Here is a 16,719-nt window from a genome sequence, read left to right as displayed (position 1 = left end):
CTACATTCACATGGACTGCACAGAGCAGTTTACAGCAGATAAAACTGCTTATTACTGACAGTACAGCACTTGCGATGTTTGACCCCTCACTGCCCACCATAGTGTCCACAGACGCCTCGGACTATGGCATAGGCGGGGTCCTTACACAGATAAACCAAGACAGCTCTGAAAGAACAGTGGCATTTGCTTCCCGCTCTCTAAGTGCTGCTGAGAGGAAATACTCAGTGGTGGAAAAGAAGCATTGGCCTGTGTCTGGGCCACAGAGTGCTGGAGGACCTACTTATGGGGAACAAAATTCACCTTGCGAACTGATCACCAGGCTTTGACCACACTCCTGAATACAAAAGGCATGGGTAGGGCTGGCATGAGAGTACCACACTGGTCTGCCAGGCTACTCTGTTTCAACTACGACACTGTCTACAGACCCGGTGCACAGAACCATGCAGCAGACTGCCTTTCTCGTTTGCCACTGCCATACGACCAAGACTGCTCCACAGACATGGAGCCTTTTTTTTCCCCGTTAAAGGTTTTTTTGGGGGGAGTTTTTCCTTATCCGCTGTGAGGGTCATAAGGACAGAGGGATGTCGTATGCTCTAAAGCCCTGTGAGGCAAATTGTGATTTGTGATATTGGGCTTTATAAATAAAATTGATGATGATGATGAATTGATGAGACTGTTGCTACTGTGTCTTCTTCTGACTGCCGTCCCCATGTCCGACTTTGCTGATGTCTGCTCTTCCTGCCCAGAGTTACACCAGCTGTGCAATTACATGACAAAAGGGTGGTCTGCATCTTCTAAAGGCCTGCCAGCAGACATGATGCCTTACTACCAGGTGAGGAATGAACTGTCAGTACATGAGTCACTTGTCTTAAGAGGGAGATACAGGTTGGTGGTTCCAGTACAGTTACGTTCACACATGCTGCACCTGGCGCATGAAAGCCACCAAGGCATAGTCCGTACCAAGCAAAGACTCAGAGACTTGTATTGGTGGCCCAAGATGGATGCTCAGGTACAGTCCATTATTGCCACGTGTGCCCTGTCAGCTGAATGACAAAACAGGACAGGACTGCCCCTGCACCGATGACACCTTTTCCTCTGCCTGATGGACCTTGGCAAAAGCTGGCACTGGACATTGTCGGCCCATTTGAGACTGGTCCTGCTGATTGCAAGTTCGCTATTACCATGGTGGACTAGTACTCAAAGTGGCCAGAAGTATGTTTTGCTCCACAGTGCACTACTGCTACAGTGATTCGCTTCAGGAGTACTGTGTTTAGCCAAAAGGGGAACCCCACAACTGTGGTGACAGATAATGGCCCACAGTTTACCTCCTCAGAACTGTCCTCATTCCTGGAAGAACAAGATATCCAACACATCGGGACCACAATCTACCATCCATAAGGAAATGGGGCAGTAGAGAGGCTGAATAGGGTGTTAAAGGAAAGCATCCTTACTGCAGAGAGAGAGAAAGCTCCATGGAAAGCTCATATCAGTGAGTTCCTTCAAGTCTATAGAGCTACACCACATGCAACCACGGGGGCAGAAAGATGAGAACTAAACTCTCTGTCCAATCCGAAGTCACAGCTGCTTGAGACCATGAACTGAGAGACAGAGTCAAGAAGAAACAGCTACACATGAAAACATACACCGATGCCAAGGCTCCTAAGCTACACCCAGGAAGCCTTGTGCATCTGAGAAACCTTGTGCATGTCAAGAAAGGAAGGTCCAAGTTTAGTTAGCCTCACAAAATGATACAGCAGAAAGGACCTCACAGCTACACACTCACTGATGGGAAGACTTGGGATGCTTCACACCTGTCAGTGTTGCCTTCCAGCTGCAGAACAGAGGCCTGAGGAGCCTGCTCCAAGTGACACTGTACCAAACAGGAGCCAGCGAAACAAAAAACAGCCAGAGTGACTCAAAGACTATGTAACTTGAGAATGCAAGAGGGACTTATAACCTGTTGTAGTAACAGTGCTTATAGCAGAAAATAAGAAGACAAATATATGCTGTTGTAGTAGTAGTGTTCTGAAAGAAAAAAATGTGTTCTGCTAATTGTTATAGGTGAAGTGACATCTGGGTTGTCACTGCAGTCGATAGTTGTGTTTTGAAAACTTTTTGCTGTTACCCCACTTGCTTTAATATAGAAGTAACATTTTTAAGAAAGGGGGAAATGTTGTGTTCTGAACGCTATTACTTTCTATTACATCAACATTTATTACATCAACATAGCTTCTATGTTGATGTGGTGACATGACTGAAGAAGAAGAGCCAGAAAGTGCCTGGAAGTGTTGCAATGTTGTTGTTGTAGAAATGCGCGAAAGAAGTGAAGACATGTTAAAGTTACTGCTCCGACTAGTGCTTCTTTTCTAACTGCAAATACACGACAATGTGCCGAGATAGTATGGTGAATTCTGGGGAATTCACCATACTAGTTTTTAAAGCTGAAACAATATATAGATTGATCCAACAGGCAATTATTTTCCAATAGTTTTGATAAATGATTGATTGTGTGAATCATTTTTCAAGCGAAACTGACAAAATTCTTTTTCACATACTCAGATGTGAGGGTTTGCTTCTATTCTTTGTCTTATAGTTAACTAAATATCTATTGTTTAGACAAAACAAGACATTTGAAGACATCACCTTTCTGATATTTTGTAAAAGGGTTGCACAGTGTATTGAAAACTTACCTTCATCACAATATCGTAGGGTGACCAGACGTCCTGAAAAATTTGGGACAGTCCGAAATCCAAGCAGTTGTCCCGAATCCCAAATCCTGCCCTAATTGTCCAAAAAATTACACTAGAGCAGAGTCTGTAGTAGTTATTGCCTGATAAAACATTAAAAACTGATCATGGTGGTTGAGTAGTCCTGCAGCTCCCGCCGGCTGAACATTGGCTGCAGCAGTTCCTATATGATTTATGGGTGTTGTAGTTTTTAAATTGTGTACATCAGTAGCGATAAAGTAGGTGAAGAGAGCGCAAGCTGCAGCCGCGAGAACAGGGAAAGCGCAGGCAGCCACGAGAAGGAGTGATTTGCATGTTGTAGTGCAGCTTCTTGTTCTAACTGTTCAAAACTGTTCTACAAACATGTTCTACAAACTGATACGCCTGTAACGAATGTACCATGCGTTTTTTATTATGTTTATTGAGTTTAAAGGACAAGTGCACTTACATTGATCACTTCCATAAAATAAAACGAGAAATTGGAAAAGAGGAAAAGAAAATTGTTAAAATTAATTTAGGGAACTGATCACAGATGAATTGTCTCTGTGTGTTTTTACATCTACTGTTGCTTTGATTTGCAGCTGTGCTTTTAATGAAGCTGACATGGCATGACAGTCAAGCATGTCACAGGGTACGTCCCAAGTCCCTTAAATTTACTCGTAACCACCTAACTTAGCCACCTTACCTAACTGTTTAGTCCCTCCCACTTAGGAAAACATTTAAGGAGTCAGGAGTTAGGAGTGAGGAGCGAGGATTGCTGATTAAGAGACGTGAGATGGTTTTACTCTGAAGCGTCACGTAAAGCGAAGTCCTTTTCTGATGACGGCGCGACAGCTGGATCTGCTATATGCTTTACGGAGCCAGCGTTTGGCGTACATCCCAAGTCACATTATATTCGCTGATCAAAGCCGTAACCCCCACCGTCATGACTTTGGTCACACACTTTTGCATGTATTACCATTGTTACTGAGTCATTTGCCGAAGTTTGCCGCAATTAAAGAATGGTCTGTAGCCCTGCCACTGTCATTGTGATGAGCATCATTATCATTATTATTATCATCATCATTATTATCACTATTATTAAATCCACTTGCCATCATTCAACAAGTCTGCTGAGTGAATAAGACATATCAGACCTGTCAGTCTACCTCAATCAATTCAATTTTATTTATAAAGCCCAATATCACAAATCACAATTTGCCTCACAGGGCTTTACCACAAACGACATCCCTCTGTCCTTAGGACCCTCACAGCTGATCAGGAAAAACTCCGCATAAAAACCTTTAATGGGGAAAAAAACGGTAGAAACCTCAGGAAGAGCAACTGAGGAGGGATCCCTCTCCCAGGACAGACAGACATGCAATAGATGTCGTACAGAACAGATCAGCATAATAAATTAACAGTAATCCATATGACACAATGAGACAGAAAGAGAGAGAGAGAGAGAGAGAGAGATGCAGGACAGACGGTAATGACAGTAGCTTACAACAACATTAATGAAAGTAATAATAGGCTAATTAATATTAATATTAATAATTAATATTACCTACAGCCTATTAAACATTATTCCACTCACATGACATGCAGGACAATTACTGATGGGCAAATGTGTTTGTGTATGTGTGTGTGCGTGGTGTTATATCACTCGAGCAGCTGCACATTTAACAGCCACCCATCACTGACAGTCCACTCAACACTGCAACGGGTTGTGAATGAAATTAACTTAATTGCAACATGACAGTCTTGCACGAAATATCATTAACTTTACTCTTTGTAGTCACGTAGGAATGTGAATTACAGCATTTCATTGCAAAGAATGCATGTAACAGGTACACTTGGGCTGTTTCTCCGCCATCTCATTCAAATGAGCCAGATGTAGGGGGCGGGTATTTATACGTCAGGGCCTCAAGCTGAAAAAGACTTCCTGTTAGGAACCTCTTGTGTTACCTCACTCATCGCACCTAACAGATCCCTCCTAACGCCTAACGCCAACTCCTTACTGGCAGGAATAAGAGACATGAGACGGCCTTAAAGATGGCAGAGCTCGAACGACTTCCGGTTCAAGTAAGGAGTTAGGAATTAGCAGTATAAAATAAGAGACTTGGGACATACCCACAGTCTCTGTCTCCCATTCCCCTCCTGTCACTCTGCTGCAGTGATTTTCCACTCTCCCTCCCTCTGCTTCACTCTCCTGATCAGCCACACCTGCTCTCACTCTCCTGATCACCCACACCTGCAGCTCATCCCCAGCAATCAAGCCAGCATAAAAGCCTCAGTCCCACACTCACCAGTTGCCAGATTGTTCTTCAGCATTATGCAAGACTTTCCAGCGTTCTTCTCCTGCCTGATCACCCGTTGCTGACTCTGCCTGTCCCCGACCTGCTCTCCTCGCCTGCTGTCTGGTAAACTCACCTGCCTTCCATCTCTGACCACGTGTTCTACCTCCGTGGACTGCTCACCTGGCTTCGACCCCCTCGCCTGTCTCCGACTGCTCCTCTGCTCTCTCCTCATCGGCACCTCTGCACAATCGGCTGGTTCTTCAGGCTACGGACTCTTCACTCTGTCATCAGCGGCTGAAGTAAGCTCTTTCCCTTCACGTCACGCTGTGAGAGAACTGAACTGTTCGGGTCCGGGGGCTCTGGTGCTTCCCCTCGGTTCCGCGGCCAGATTGGGCCTCATCCCTCCCCCACATTTGAGCCTCAGAGACCGTGTGAGGGCACTCTGCCCGAAGAACAAACTGTGCACTGAACTGACTCATTCTGCTCCGCTTCTGTTTGCTGTGGTGACAATAAAAGTCATTACCAACTGTTCCCGTTCTCTGTTGTACTGCTTTTTGGTCCAAACCCGTTACAGTACAATCTGGCCAAGTATGGACCCAGCAGACCCCTCTTCTCCTCAGTCTCGCGTAGCTCGGGTAGAGGGAATGCTCCTGCAGCATGAGGCACAGTAAGCCTCCATCGCGGCGGAGGCTCGTCAGTCAGCTTTGGCTGTGGAGCGAGCGCTAACCTCGCTAGCCTCCCAGGTGCAACAGATGGCTTCTTCCATGATGCAACAAGCCACCTCCGCCTCAGCTCCAGCCCCTCCTGCTCCAGCTCCGGGGTTACCTTCGGGCACTGCATCAGAGCCCCGGGTGGGGGCGCCAGAGCGCTACTCCGGGGATCCAGAGGGCTGCAATCCGTTTCTGACCAACTGCTCCATCCTGTTTGCCCTGCAGCCCCACACCTTCGCTTCAGAGGCAGTGAGGTCACCTTCGCCATCAATCACCTCACTGGCAGAGCACGTCTGTGGGGAACGGTGGAGTGGGAGAGAGGCACGCCAGCCTGCACCTCATTCCAGACCTTCGCAGCAGAACTACGCAAGGTGTTTGGACCCGTTTCCCTGGGTCCTGATGCCACTGGGGGACTCATGAGCCAGAAGCAGGGGGACCAGGCGGTAGCCAACTATGCTATCGACTTCTGATTCCAGGCCTGACTCAGCGAGTGGAATGCTGCGGCCCAGTGCGACGCCTTCCTCAGTGGACTAGCTTCCCAGCTTCCCTTGACGGACTCATCGAGCTGACTATGAGACTAGACAGGCGTATTCTGGCGAGGAGAAGGGAGTTACACCGAGAGGGAGCGGACCGTCGGCCATCCGCCCACCAGCGTGGGTTGCCAGCTGCCCCCGTCCCTCTCTCTCCTAACCCACACATGGGGGGGGTGGAGCCCATGCAGGTGGGGTGCGCCAGTCTGATGCCTGAGGAGCGGGTGTGGCAACGGAGCCGAGGGAATCTCTGTCTCTACTGTGGCCAGGCTGGTCACTTTGTCTTCCGGTGCCCAGTAAAAGGGAGGGCTCAGCAGTGAAGAGGGGCATCCTGCTGAGCCGGTCCCAGGACTCTGCCTCCAACCCGAGACCATTGTTTCATGCCCAGCTCCTGCTAGCGGGGGGTTCCCACACCCTCGCCACCTTCATTGACTCTGGGGCGGATGTTAACCTGATCGACGAGGAACTCGCCCGTCAGCTGGGTATCGATCAGGTTCCCCTGTCCTGTCCAGTGCTGGCCAGCGCTCTGGATGGTCATCTCCTGGGGACCATCACCCATCAAACCACGCCCATCCCCATGCTCCTGTCCGGCACCCACCATGAGACCATTCAGTTCCATGTCCTGAGGTCTCACAATCTTCCGTTGATCCTTGGTTACCCCTGGCTTTCGCCGCCATAACCCCCACATTGACTGGTCTACGGGGTCTATTCTGGGGTGGAGCTCCTCCTGTCATCAGCTCTGCCTCAGACAGGCGGTTGCACCCACGCCGCCTGCCAGTCCCTGTTCAGCCTCCGACCTTTCCAAGGTACCCCCCGACTACTACAACTTCCGAGAGGTGTTCAGCAAGGCGAGGGCCACCTCTCTGCCCCCCCATCGGCCCTACGTCTGCACCATTGATCTCCTGCCTGGCACCACACCTCCCAAGGGTCGCCTCTACTCCCTTTCCGCACCTGAAAGGGAGGCCATAGAGGCTTACATCAGCGACGCCTTGGCTGTCGGGATCATCCATCCTTCCTCATCTCCTGCCGGTGCGGGGTTCTTCTTTGTCGACAAGAAGGACGGCTCCCTGAGACCTTGCATCGACTACAGAGGACTGAATGACATCACGGTTAAGAACGGTTATCCTCCCCCCCTTATCGCCTCACCTTTCGAGCTGCTCCAAGGGGCCACCACCTACACCAAGCTGGACCTCCGCAACGCCTATCATCTGGTTCGGATTCGTGAGGGTGACGAGTTGAAGACGGCCTTTAACACACCCACTGGACACTATGAGTACCTAGTGATGCCATTTGGCCTCACCAACGCCCCGGCCGTTTTCCAGGTCCTCATCAACGACGTTTTAAGGGACATGCTCAATAAGTATGTGTTCGTCTACCTAGACGACATTTTGATCTTCTCCCGGTCAAAGCAGGAACACATACACCATGTCCAGACTGTCTTGCAACGCCTGCCAGAGAACTCCCTGTTTGTCAAAGCAGAGAAGTGCGAGTTCCACGTCTCCTCCGTCTCCTTCCTGGGGTACATCATTGGCCAGAACTGCATGGAGATGGACCCCACCAAAGTCTCCGCTGTCGCCTCCTGGCCCGTTCCTGATTCTCGTAAGCAGTTGCAACGGTTCCTGGGGTTCGCCAACTTCTACCGAAGGTTCATGGAGAGAGTTCTGCTACCTTATTGGAGCCTCCACCAGCCTGTCCTCTGGGTTCCATCCCCAGTCTAACAGCCAGTCCGAGAGGCTGAACCAGGAAATGGAGACGGCGCTCCGCTGCATGGCCTCCAAGCACCCCTCGACCTGGTCCAAGCAGCTGTTGTGGGTAGAATACACCCACAATACCTTTACCAGCTCCACCACAGGGCTCTCCCCCTTTCAGTGAGCCTCCGGCTTCCAGCCTCCCCTGTTTCCTGCTCAGGAGAAGGAGGCCTCCTGCCCGTCTGTGGATGCCTTCATCCGTCGCTGCCGCCGGACCTTGACTCAGGCCAGGTACTCAACAGCCGCCAACCGCCGTCGCTCCCAGGCTCTCCCTTACCAGGTGGGCCAGAAAGTGTGGCTCTTGACCTGGGATCTTCCACTGAGGGTGGAATCGAAGAAGCTGGCTCCCAAGTTCATTGGGCTGTTTCCCATCTTGAAGGTTATCAACCCCGTGGCTGTTCGGCTCAAGCTGCCCCGCACCATGCGGATCCACCCTACTTTCCACGTGTCGAAGGTCAAGCTATTTTGGAAGAGTCTATTGCTGCCTGCCTCCCAGCCACCACCACCTCCCCGAATCATTGACGGGGCGCCTGCCTTCACGGTCCATCGCCTGCTGTGCTCTCATCGTCATGGAAGGGGCCTTCAATACCTCGTTGACTGGGAGGGATACGGTCCGGAGGAGAGGTCATGGATCCCGGCTCGCCAGATCCTGGATGCGCGACTCATTCGGAAGTTCCATCGCTGACACCCTGACCAGGCTTCCAACATTGCCTCTGTGGGAAGGGGCGCCAACGCTGACCCCCAGTCCTCTCCTGCGTCCAAGGCATCTGGTGCGGACGAGGAAGACAAGGGGTCATTCTCGGAGGAGGACGATTCACGCTCCGAGGACGAGGAGGCAGAGATGGAGGCTTCAGAAGAGTTTTCTGCCTGTGCCCGACCTGCTCTCCTCGCCTGCCTTCTGGTAAACTCACCTGCCTTCCATCTCTGACCACGTGTTCTGCCTCCGCGGACTGCTCACCTGGCTTCGACCCCCTCGCCTGTCTCCGACTGCTCCTCTGCTCTCTCCTTATCGGCACCTCTGCACGATCGGCTGGTTCTTCAGGCTACGACTCCTCGCTCTGTCATCAGCGGCTGAAGTAAGCTCTTTCCCTTCACGTCACGCTGTGAGAGAACTGAACTGTTCAGGTCCGGGGGCTCTGGTGCTTCCCCTCGGTTTCACGGCCGGATTCGGCCTCATCCCTCCCCCACGTTTGAGCCTCAGAGACTGTGTGAGGGCACTCTACCCGAAGAACAAACTGTGCACTGAATTGGCTCATTCTGCTCCGCTCCCTGTTTGCTGTGGTGACAATAAAAGTCATTACCAACTGTTCCCGTTCTCTCTACTGCTTTTGGGTCCAAACCATACCCGTTACAAAGCATTTCTCATGTCACAGAAACCACTGAGAGTGAAACTTGTGTTTTGGATGTTATTATCATACTGTTCGTGATGTGTTGGTGTTTTTGTTCTGGTGCTCTACAGATCTGACACCTGTCTGCCCAACCACCTTTTCTCATCCCTGGCTCTCTGAAACTTGGTGCGCTGCCTTGTTCTGGTAAATGCGACGGGGGCAGCACAAAGGTCCCCGGGAACCACTGATAAACAATAACCTTGTATTTTAAGATTCATATAATACAGCGAAATTCACAAATATGTAGGATATTATTACAGATACTCTGCTGTCTGCTGTGACAGCAGATGCTGTATTCACACGTCAGTGATTATGGTGCTTTGCTGTCCAGGGGACAAACCGTGTTTTTTTTTCCCCTGACAATGCTACATTGTGATAATGTGATTGTGCTTACTACACTGGGGACTCCTATTAACATAACTGCACTTTGTTTTTTTATTTAGTGTGCATAGGTTTTTTTTTATCTAGGGTCTATTTTAGCAGCAAGAACCTAAAGCAGAAAGATACTAAAACTGTATACTCGATTTGTTTATCAAGAGTCATATCGTCATTGCAGTAATCAACATTATCACATATTGCATGTTTTCCTGATATCATGCAGCCCTGTTTTATAACAAACCAACAGTTCATTGATTAATAGAGAAGGTAATTGACTGATTAATCAGTAGTAATATTTATTAGTTGCAGCCTGGAAGTTTATGTCTGAGCTTCTGTGTACAAATAACTATTGTTACTGTTTTGTCCTTAATCACTTTGAACTTTTAGGTTACTGAAGTCATGACATTTTGACAACAGAGGACTTTAGAAATGTTTGAATCAGACGTAAGTTGGGGTTTGCAGAATCGTCCAATATCAATATTCTTGTCTGGGTCATCAGAATCAACAACTATATAGAACTGGGTTTTATTGCTCTAAATGAAAACTGACACAGAGTTTACCAATTATGCCCCTCAGTGGTAACATAAAAAACCTGCAAAGTAGTGGACCCAGGAAAGAGCCTGAGGCACTACGGTGTTCATTTTTAACTGGACTGCAGGGGCGAGGCCAAACCGATAAACACGAAAGTCTGTCTGTGAGTGAGTGAGTGAGTGAGTGAGTTACACCATTGGTCGGGGTGAATAATGACATAAGTTTTTGGTGTTTTCTCAATGGCTGTCGCTCTCTCGAAATGAACTGGCGCTGACCGTCCTTTGTTACTGCATTCCTCATTTTCTGTAACCAGTGTTACATGATAACATGGTGGAATTAGCAAGCTAGCCAGCTAATTAGCCAGCTGCAGTTGAATTGGCAGTTTTGGATGAAGGAAAGAGAGGATCGCATCATCAGTTTGTTTGAAGAATAGCCGTGTCTGTATGACACAGGCCTTAAATGTACTGAAACGTTATTGACTATTGCATGTTACAATGTCACAATGGTTGCTGCCACAATGACAAAATTCTCCTCTCAGTAATCAGCACTGGACATTTTACAAGCTATCATTATCAGTGGACATTGCTCTGGCGTTTGAGCACGCCTGAAAACAATTAATTTGAGGGCACAAAAAAATGCAGCATGTGTGAACCATACATGTATTGTTCCTGATTTTAAAATGTTTTTGTATCAATTTTTGGGCTAAACTGCAACAATGGGGCCAATAGGGGTGGGGGAAAAAATTGATACAACATAGTATCGCAATAATTTTGTGATGCAATATTGTATCGACACACAGTGCACACAAGTATCAATTTTTTATCACATAAATTATTAATATGACAAATACAAATTAAACTTTAGGTAGCCTACCAGAATAATTTAATCATTTGCTTTATCAGTCCACTAGATAGAACACACTGAAGACTGAAAACTTTATCTTACTAGTCCATATCCATTGAGTGCACAGTTGCCCACGTACAGTTTCACATGGTGTGTGTTTGGGATACAGGTCATAGGAAATTACAGATTAAATAGTCAACTGAACCCATTAAGAAGAGCAATGTATTCAGACAGAGTTTTTGAAAAATGTGGGACAGACAGAATGACTGACTGACAGAATGACACAGTTTCCGTGATTATGTACAGTATACCATACCATGACTTAGTCATACCAAAAATTAGAAGAAAAAAAAATTCGGCCACAGGCGGAGCCACAGTGATCGGTCGCATTTTAGCCATTTTTAAGCATTTTTCTGTTGTTATAGCGCCACCCAGTTGCCAATTACAGTTCCATTTCTCCAGTCACCTTGTGGCGTCCTGTTCTACATATCTACCAAGTTTATAGTATATAGTTCGATATGGCGGTTAGCCCTAGGTAAGAAATTAGCTCTCTAGCGCCCCCATTTTGTTTGATCAGGTCAATAATGGAGGGGTCCCCTCAGATTATGTGTGGTCATATCCTTTCAAAGTTGCGTGGTGATTGGTGAAACCCTTGAGATGTTATACACCTTTATGTGATGAGCCACGCCCTCCGCAATATTCATTGCCTTATAGAAGCTCAGTTTTAGTAAGTTTTCCAACTTTTGCCAAGAGGGAACTTTAGATATTGGTCCCTAGATTATGTTCACCGAGTTTCATGCAGATCGCTCAAACTTCCTAGGAAGAGATCGATTTTAAGTGTTTTTCCAAAAATTCAAAATGGCGGAAAATCTATATAAGCGGAAGTTATGGGTTCTTGAGGCAAATTTGTTCCTCATGAGGAGAGGCATTTCTGTGCAAAGTTTCATGTCTCTACGACATACAGGCTATGAGATATGACCAATTCAAAATTTGCAATTTCAGTCGTTGCTATAGCGCCCCCCTTTGGCCAATTGATGTAATATTGCTTTATTCGCATCCCCCCATGACCCTCTACCACTGTGCCAAATTTCACATGGATTGACCAAGTCAATGAGGAGAAAAACGTGGAACAGACACACACACAGGCTCGTCATTATATAGTAAGATTAGATAATACATAAGTCAGGTACTAAATCGCAATATATTGCAATATATTTTATCACAATACTCAGCATATTGAATATAACAAATATATTTAAAATCTCAATAATATTGTATCGTGACTTAAGTATTGTGATAATATTGTATTATGGATCCACTGGTGAGTCCCACCCCTAGGGGCCAGTGCTGTAAGCAGAATGCATGGCGAAAGTGTGTAAATGGTAAATGGACCTGCATTTGTGTAGTGCCTTTCTAGTCATCCGACCACTCAAAACGTTTTTTTACACTACGAGTCACATTGACCCATTCACACACACATTCATACACTGGTGGCCGAAGCTACCATACAAGGTGCCACTTGCTACTCAGAGTTTTTGTTGCCCCTTCCTTTTTTAATTTAAAAGTCCTCATTTCAAATTAGCCCACAATCCAGCCATCTATAAGGTTTTGACCTAGACTTGGTTTGAAATTTGAAGCTTTGAAGAGAGACAAAAAAGGACTTAAATCAGCCGCCCTTAATTTTTTGTCCAGTCAGTGAGAATGTGGTAATAAACTGTGTAGAAGACAGTGCTGAGGTCTAGCACTACAGGAATAAAAAATTAATTTCTATTATAGTTGATTCTGATACCAGAACAGTTTAGCACCACCCCTGGTTCAGAAACCTGACTGAAACTGTGTGCTTTGGAAAATGTCTAGTTGTTGTTAACTGGCTGAAATGGAAAGCTAATGGTAACAGTCCTTTAAAGATCTCTGGCACTAAACCTTGTAGTATGAAACATAACTAGATCTATGTGCAAAGGTTTTATTGTAGTAATAAAGAGGGTGGTTTGAATGAATGCCACAGCTGGATGAAACAAAAATGGAAAATGAAAGCAAGTCTGTACAGTGTGTTAGTCAGCCATTAATTATTGATTCCACAAAAAAATAATGGCTTTCTAGAAATAGAGAGACTGAAAGCAACATGGGAGGAAAGTGCAACATGCCAACATTTCCTAGTAGAGTTGTGTGGGCTGCTGTACAGATCTGTGGTGATGGGGATTTACCTTTCATTTCCCTTCTAATGGATTACACTGCTGTCACCTCCTGTGCTCTCACTGCAAGCAAGTGTAAACGTTTCATTCCATAATGTCAGTGTAAGACAAGACAGTTGAAGTACACGTAATAAATCACGTAGACTTATAGAGTTACTGGCAACCAGGAAATGCAGCACCATACACTGGAAAATACCACTTTGACATATTGTCATGACAAGTGATCATGTATGTGGCAGACTTAAAAAAATAATGTTCATCCTCACCTTTGTCATTTTACCCCTTAATTACTGTATTTAGAACATTTTGCAAACTGGCATTCAAAATATTAACATCTGCTATCAGTTCTTTAAACCACTGCACTATGAACAGTTACTGTCTATGAATGTGGTTGCATTTAAGTAATGAATCCAGATAAGCCCTGCTTTGGAAAATGCAGCAGACTTCTTCAGAAACCTCTCGGTATTTCCCCTGTTCTGTACAACAGATTAGAATGTTTGTTAAGTTTGCATTCCTTGACTGAAACAAAGATCTTTGTCTGGTCTTCGGAGATGATCGACATTCCAACATAGATGAACCTGTGCATTTCTTAAAATGTATTTTTGTTTTTGACTAAACCAGATCTCAAATACATGATTTACACAACACTGTAGGTTTTTACACTCACGTGATGTAGCTTAACACGGCCCCAGTAAAAGTCTTACCTGGGTCACCCTGAAAGGTTTTCCAGTGGAACAAAAATAATGCCCAGATGCATAACCATATGAGGTGTATTAGAGGTAGTTCACAAAATGTCAATCCCATGAATATACCAACACCCATCATGTGTTAGCCCATTTCTCAGTGGCTTTGTGGCTTTCATACACTGTCTGTGGCTCTCCAAGCCCATGGGTTCCTCTGTACTATAATCAGTATACTGAAGACACCAATCCAAAAAAATATGTCATGTCATGAATATATACTCAAACAGCTGCTCATTGTAGTTTTCAACAAAGAAACAGGAGGAAATAGTGCATTTGTTACCTCTGCCAAGGAGGTTATGTTTTCGCCGGTCTTGGTCTGTTTGTCTGCAAAATAACTCGAAAAGTTCTGAACGGATTTTGATGAAATTTTCAGGAAAGGTTGATAATGGGACAAGGAACAGATGATAAAATTTTGTTGGTGATTGGTTGAAGTGAAGTGGATGCTCTAGTGTGCTCTAGTTGGGTGCTGTTTTCAGTGGCTGATTAATTCATATTTGGTGCTCTCATGAATATTTCTGTGCTGTACTTTATTAATACTCTGGAGATATATACCTAGACTTCCCATTGGGCCTGTCAGTGTGTCTGTCTATCTGTTCATCCATCCATCCGCCTATGTATCTATCTATCTATCTATCTATCTATCTATATATATATATATATATATATATATATATGTATGTATGTATAGCTACTGACTTTCACATGGAAGGATGGGGTTCAAATCCCGGCCTGGGCGAACATCATCCAGTAAGGCTCCTTAGGCAAGACTCCCAATGCAATACCTGCCTTCCCCAGGCATGAATGATTACAATCCTGATAGAGTCATACTGGCTCGGACGTTGCCCGGGTCAACAAGGTCCGCAACGGCTGCTAGGAAACCAGGGCAATCTGATGAGAAATGGGCTATATGTATATATATATATATATATATATATATATACAGATAGAGAGAGAGAGAGAGAACATCACCCCAATAATACTTTGAATATACCCTGTGGAGTGGCTATGGATCAATGTTTTAATAAGCAGGTTTGATTCATCTCAGCAGTAGTCAAAATGTTACCTTAGATTAGAATTCTATTGGAGACATTTGTTGTTAAAATTGTGGTCAGGAATTTAAAGAATACCAGAAAAAGAAATCTAAAGGAAGGACTAGTTTTGTTATATGCAACTGGTCATTCTGTATATGATCATGTGACTATTATGCCAGAATCCAAACTATGTGTCATTTAAAATCATGCTGGCCTTAGTGGTTTACTGAGTCTTGGGTTGATATCCAGGCATATTCCACAGTCTGTGTGACCTACATACAAACATACATACATCTCTCTCAAGCGAACAACACCTGAAAGCTGCATGGAGAAAACATGCCTGTTTATACTTGGTCACTCAATTCTAATACTAGTTTCCAATGCAAAATAAGGTGACATTGTCATAGTGTAACCCAAGAAAGGCCAGATGAGTTCTTTATGTGGAGCCCTTGGGATACAATGGCTTTACAGTGACGTGGACTGATGAAGGCCCACATAGCCCTGTTCAGGTATTTTCTGGAGCTGAAAAGCTGCCTTTGTGCTGCTCTCCCAACTCATCCGTGAATGTGCTTGTTAGAAATATTCCTTTTCAGTGCGGAAGGCATTTGATGTAAGAGTTTTCCATGTTGATACTGAACAGTAATTTCATTGTTTCTGAGAAGCTTTCCTGCACTGAAAGCTGGATTGCTTTTATCAGGAATAGAGTGGAGGGTAAACACAACTAAACTCACACTTAGCACTTTTTTATTTTTTTTATTTGGCAAGAGTAGTGCAGCTAAAATGAAAATAGGGTGATAAAATAAAGTACTATCTTGAAATGACCATGCTGTGTTATTACTACCCAGTTTTACTGCCTACATTAACATTTTTAAACTATGTCATACTCACACACCAGAATATACTGGAGGAGGCAGGAGGATGTGGCTTTTCTTTGCATCACTACAGTTAATAGTTTTGTGATATTCAGGAAGCGGATGAAATGAGTAGAGGTGACGGCATACAGGCACACTACTGAAGCATCTTCCTCTTTTTTTTGTAACAGACATAACCAGCTCTGAACCTGTGGAGGACACAGACACCACCAGCTTTGTGGCAGAATTTGTAAGCACTATTCTATATTCTTTTTGTTTGTTCAACTGTCTGGTTGTCTTGTCTTGTCTTCTACCCAGTTTGTTTTGTATTCTGTTTTCTTTCTCAGAAAGCAGAGTCTTACAGTAATCTGCTAGGAAATGTACCATAACTGAACCCACTGTGCTGTGATTCTTACTGCCTGGGGGCTCATTGAAGAACAGGTTGTAGCAGGCCGTTCCCTGTTTTTGCACACAACAGAGTCATTTTCTTCCACAGTTACTGACTACATTTTGAACGCTGCCCCAGTTTTATAATGATCCCAGGAGGAGGGTCAACAGAGGAGACACACTTTTGTTTTTCATTTTTCTCTCATTAGCTTTTTTATTAGGGGTTCAAGCCCTGAAGGGGTAGAACCCCACTGAGTTTGTGCTGTTTTATAAAAATAAAAATAAGAATGATGATAATAATAATAATAATAATAATAATAATAATAATAATAATAATAATAATAATGATAACAAGGAGCTCAGTCCATAGGGACTTGGGTTG

The 16,719-nt window shown here is 45.2% G+C and overlaps 1 protein-coding gene across 1 annotated transcript in view; it reads left to right on the top strand.

Moving 5' to 3' along the window:
* The window catches only part of edaradd (EDAR-associated death domain), a 43,293-nt gene that overhangs the window by 12,077 nt on the left and 14,497 nt on the right, over window positions 1-16,719 (top strand). The window contains exon 2 of the mRNA XM_049601281.1: window positions 16,142-16,200. Within this exon, the coding sequence (XP_049457238.1) occupies window positions 16,142-16,200 (59 nt within the window). The remainder of the gene's footprint in view (window positions 1-16,141; window positions 16,201-16,719) is intronic.

Source organism: Epinephelus fuscoguttatus, linkage group LG16 (assembly GCF_011397635.1).
Source record: "Epinephelus fuscoguttatus linkage group LG16, E.fuscoguttatus.final_Chr_v1".
In the NCBI taxonomy this organism is placed as follows: domain Eukaryota; kingdom Metazoa; phylum Chordata; class Actinopteri; order Perciformes; family Serranidae; genus Epinephelus; species Epinephelus fuscoguttatus.
Note: the sequence above shows the minus strand (reverse complement) of the source record. Positions and strands in the feature narration are given on the sequence as shown.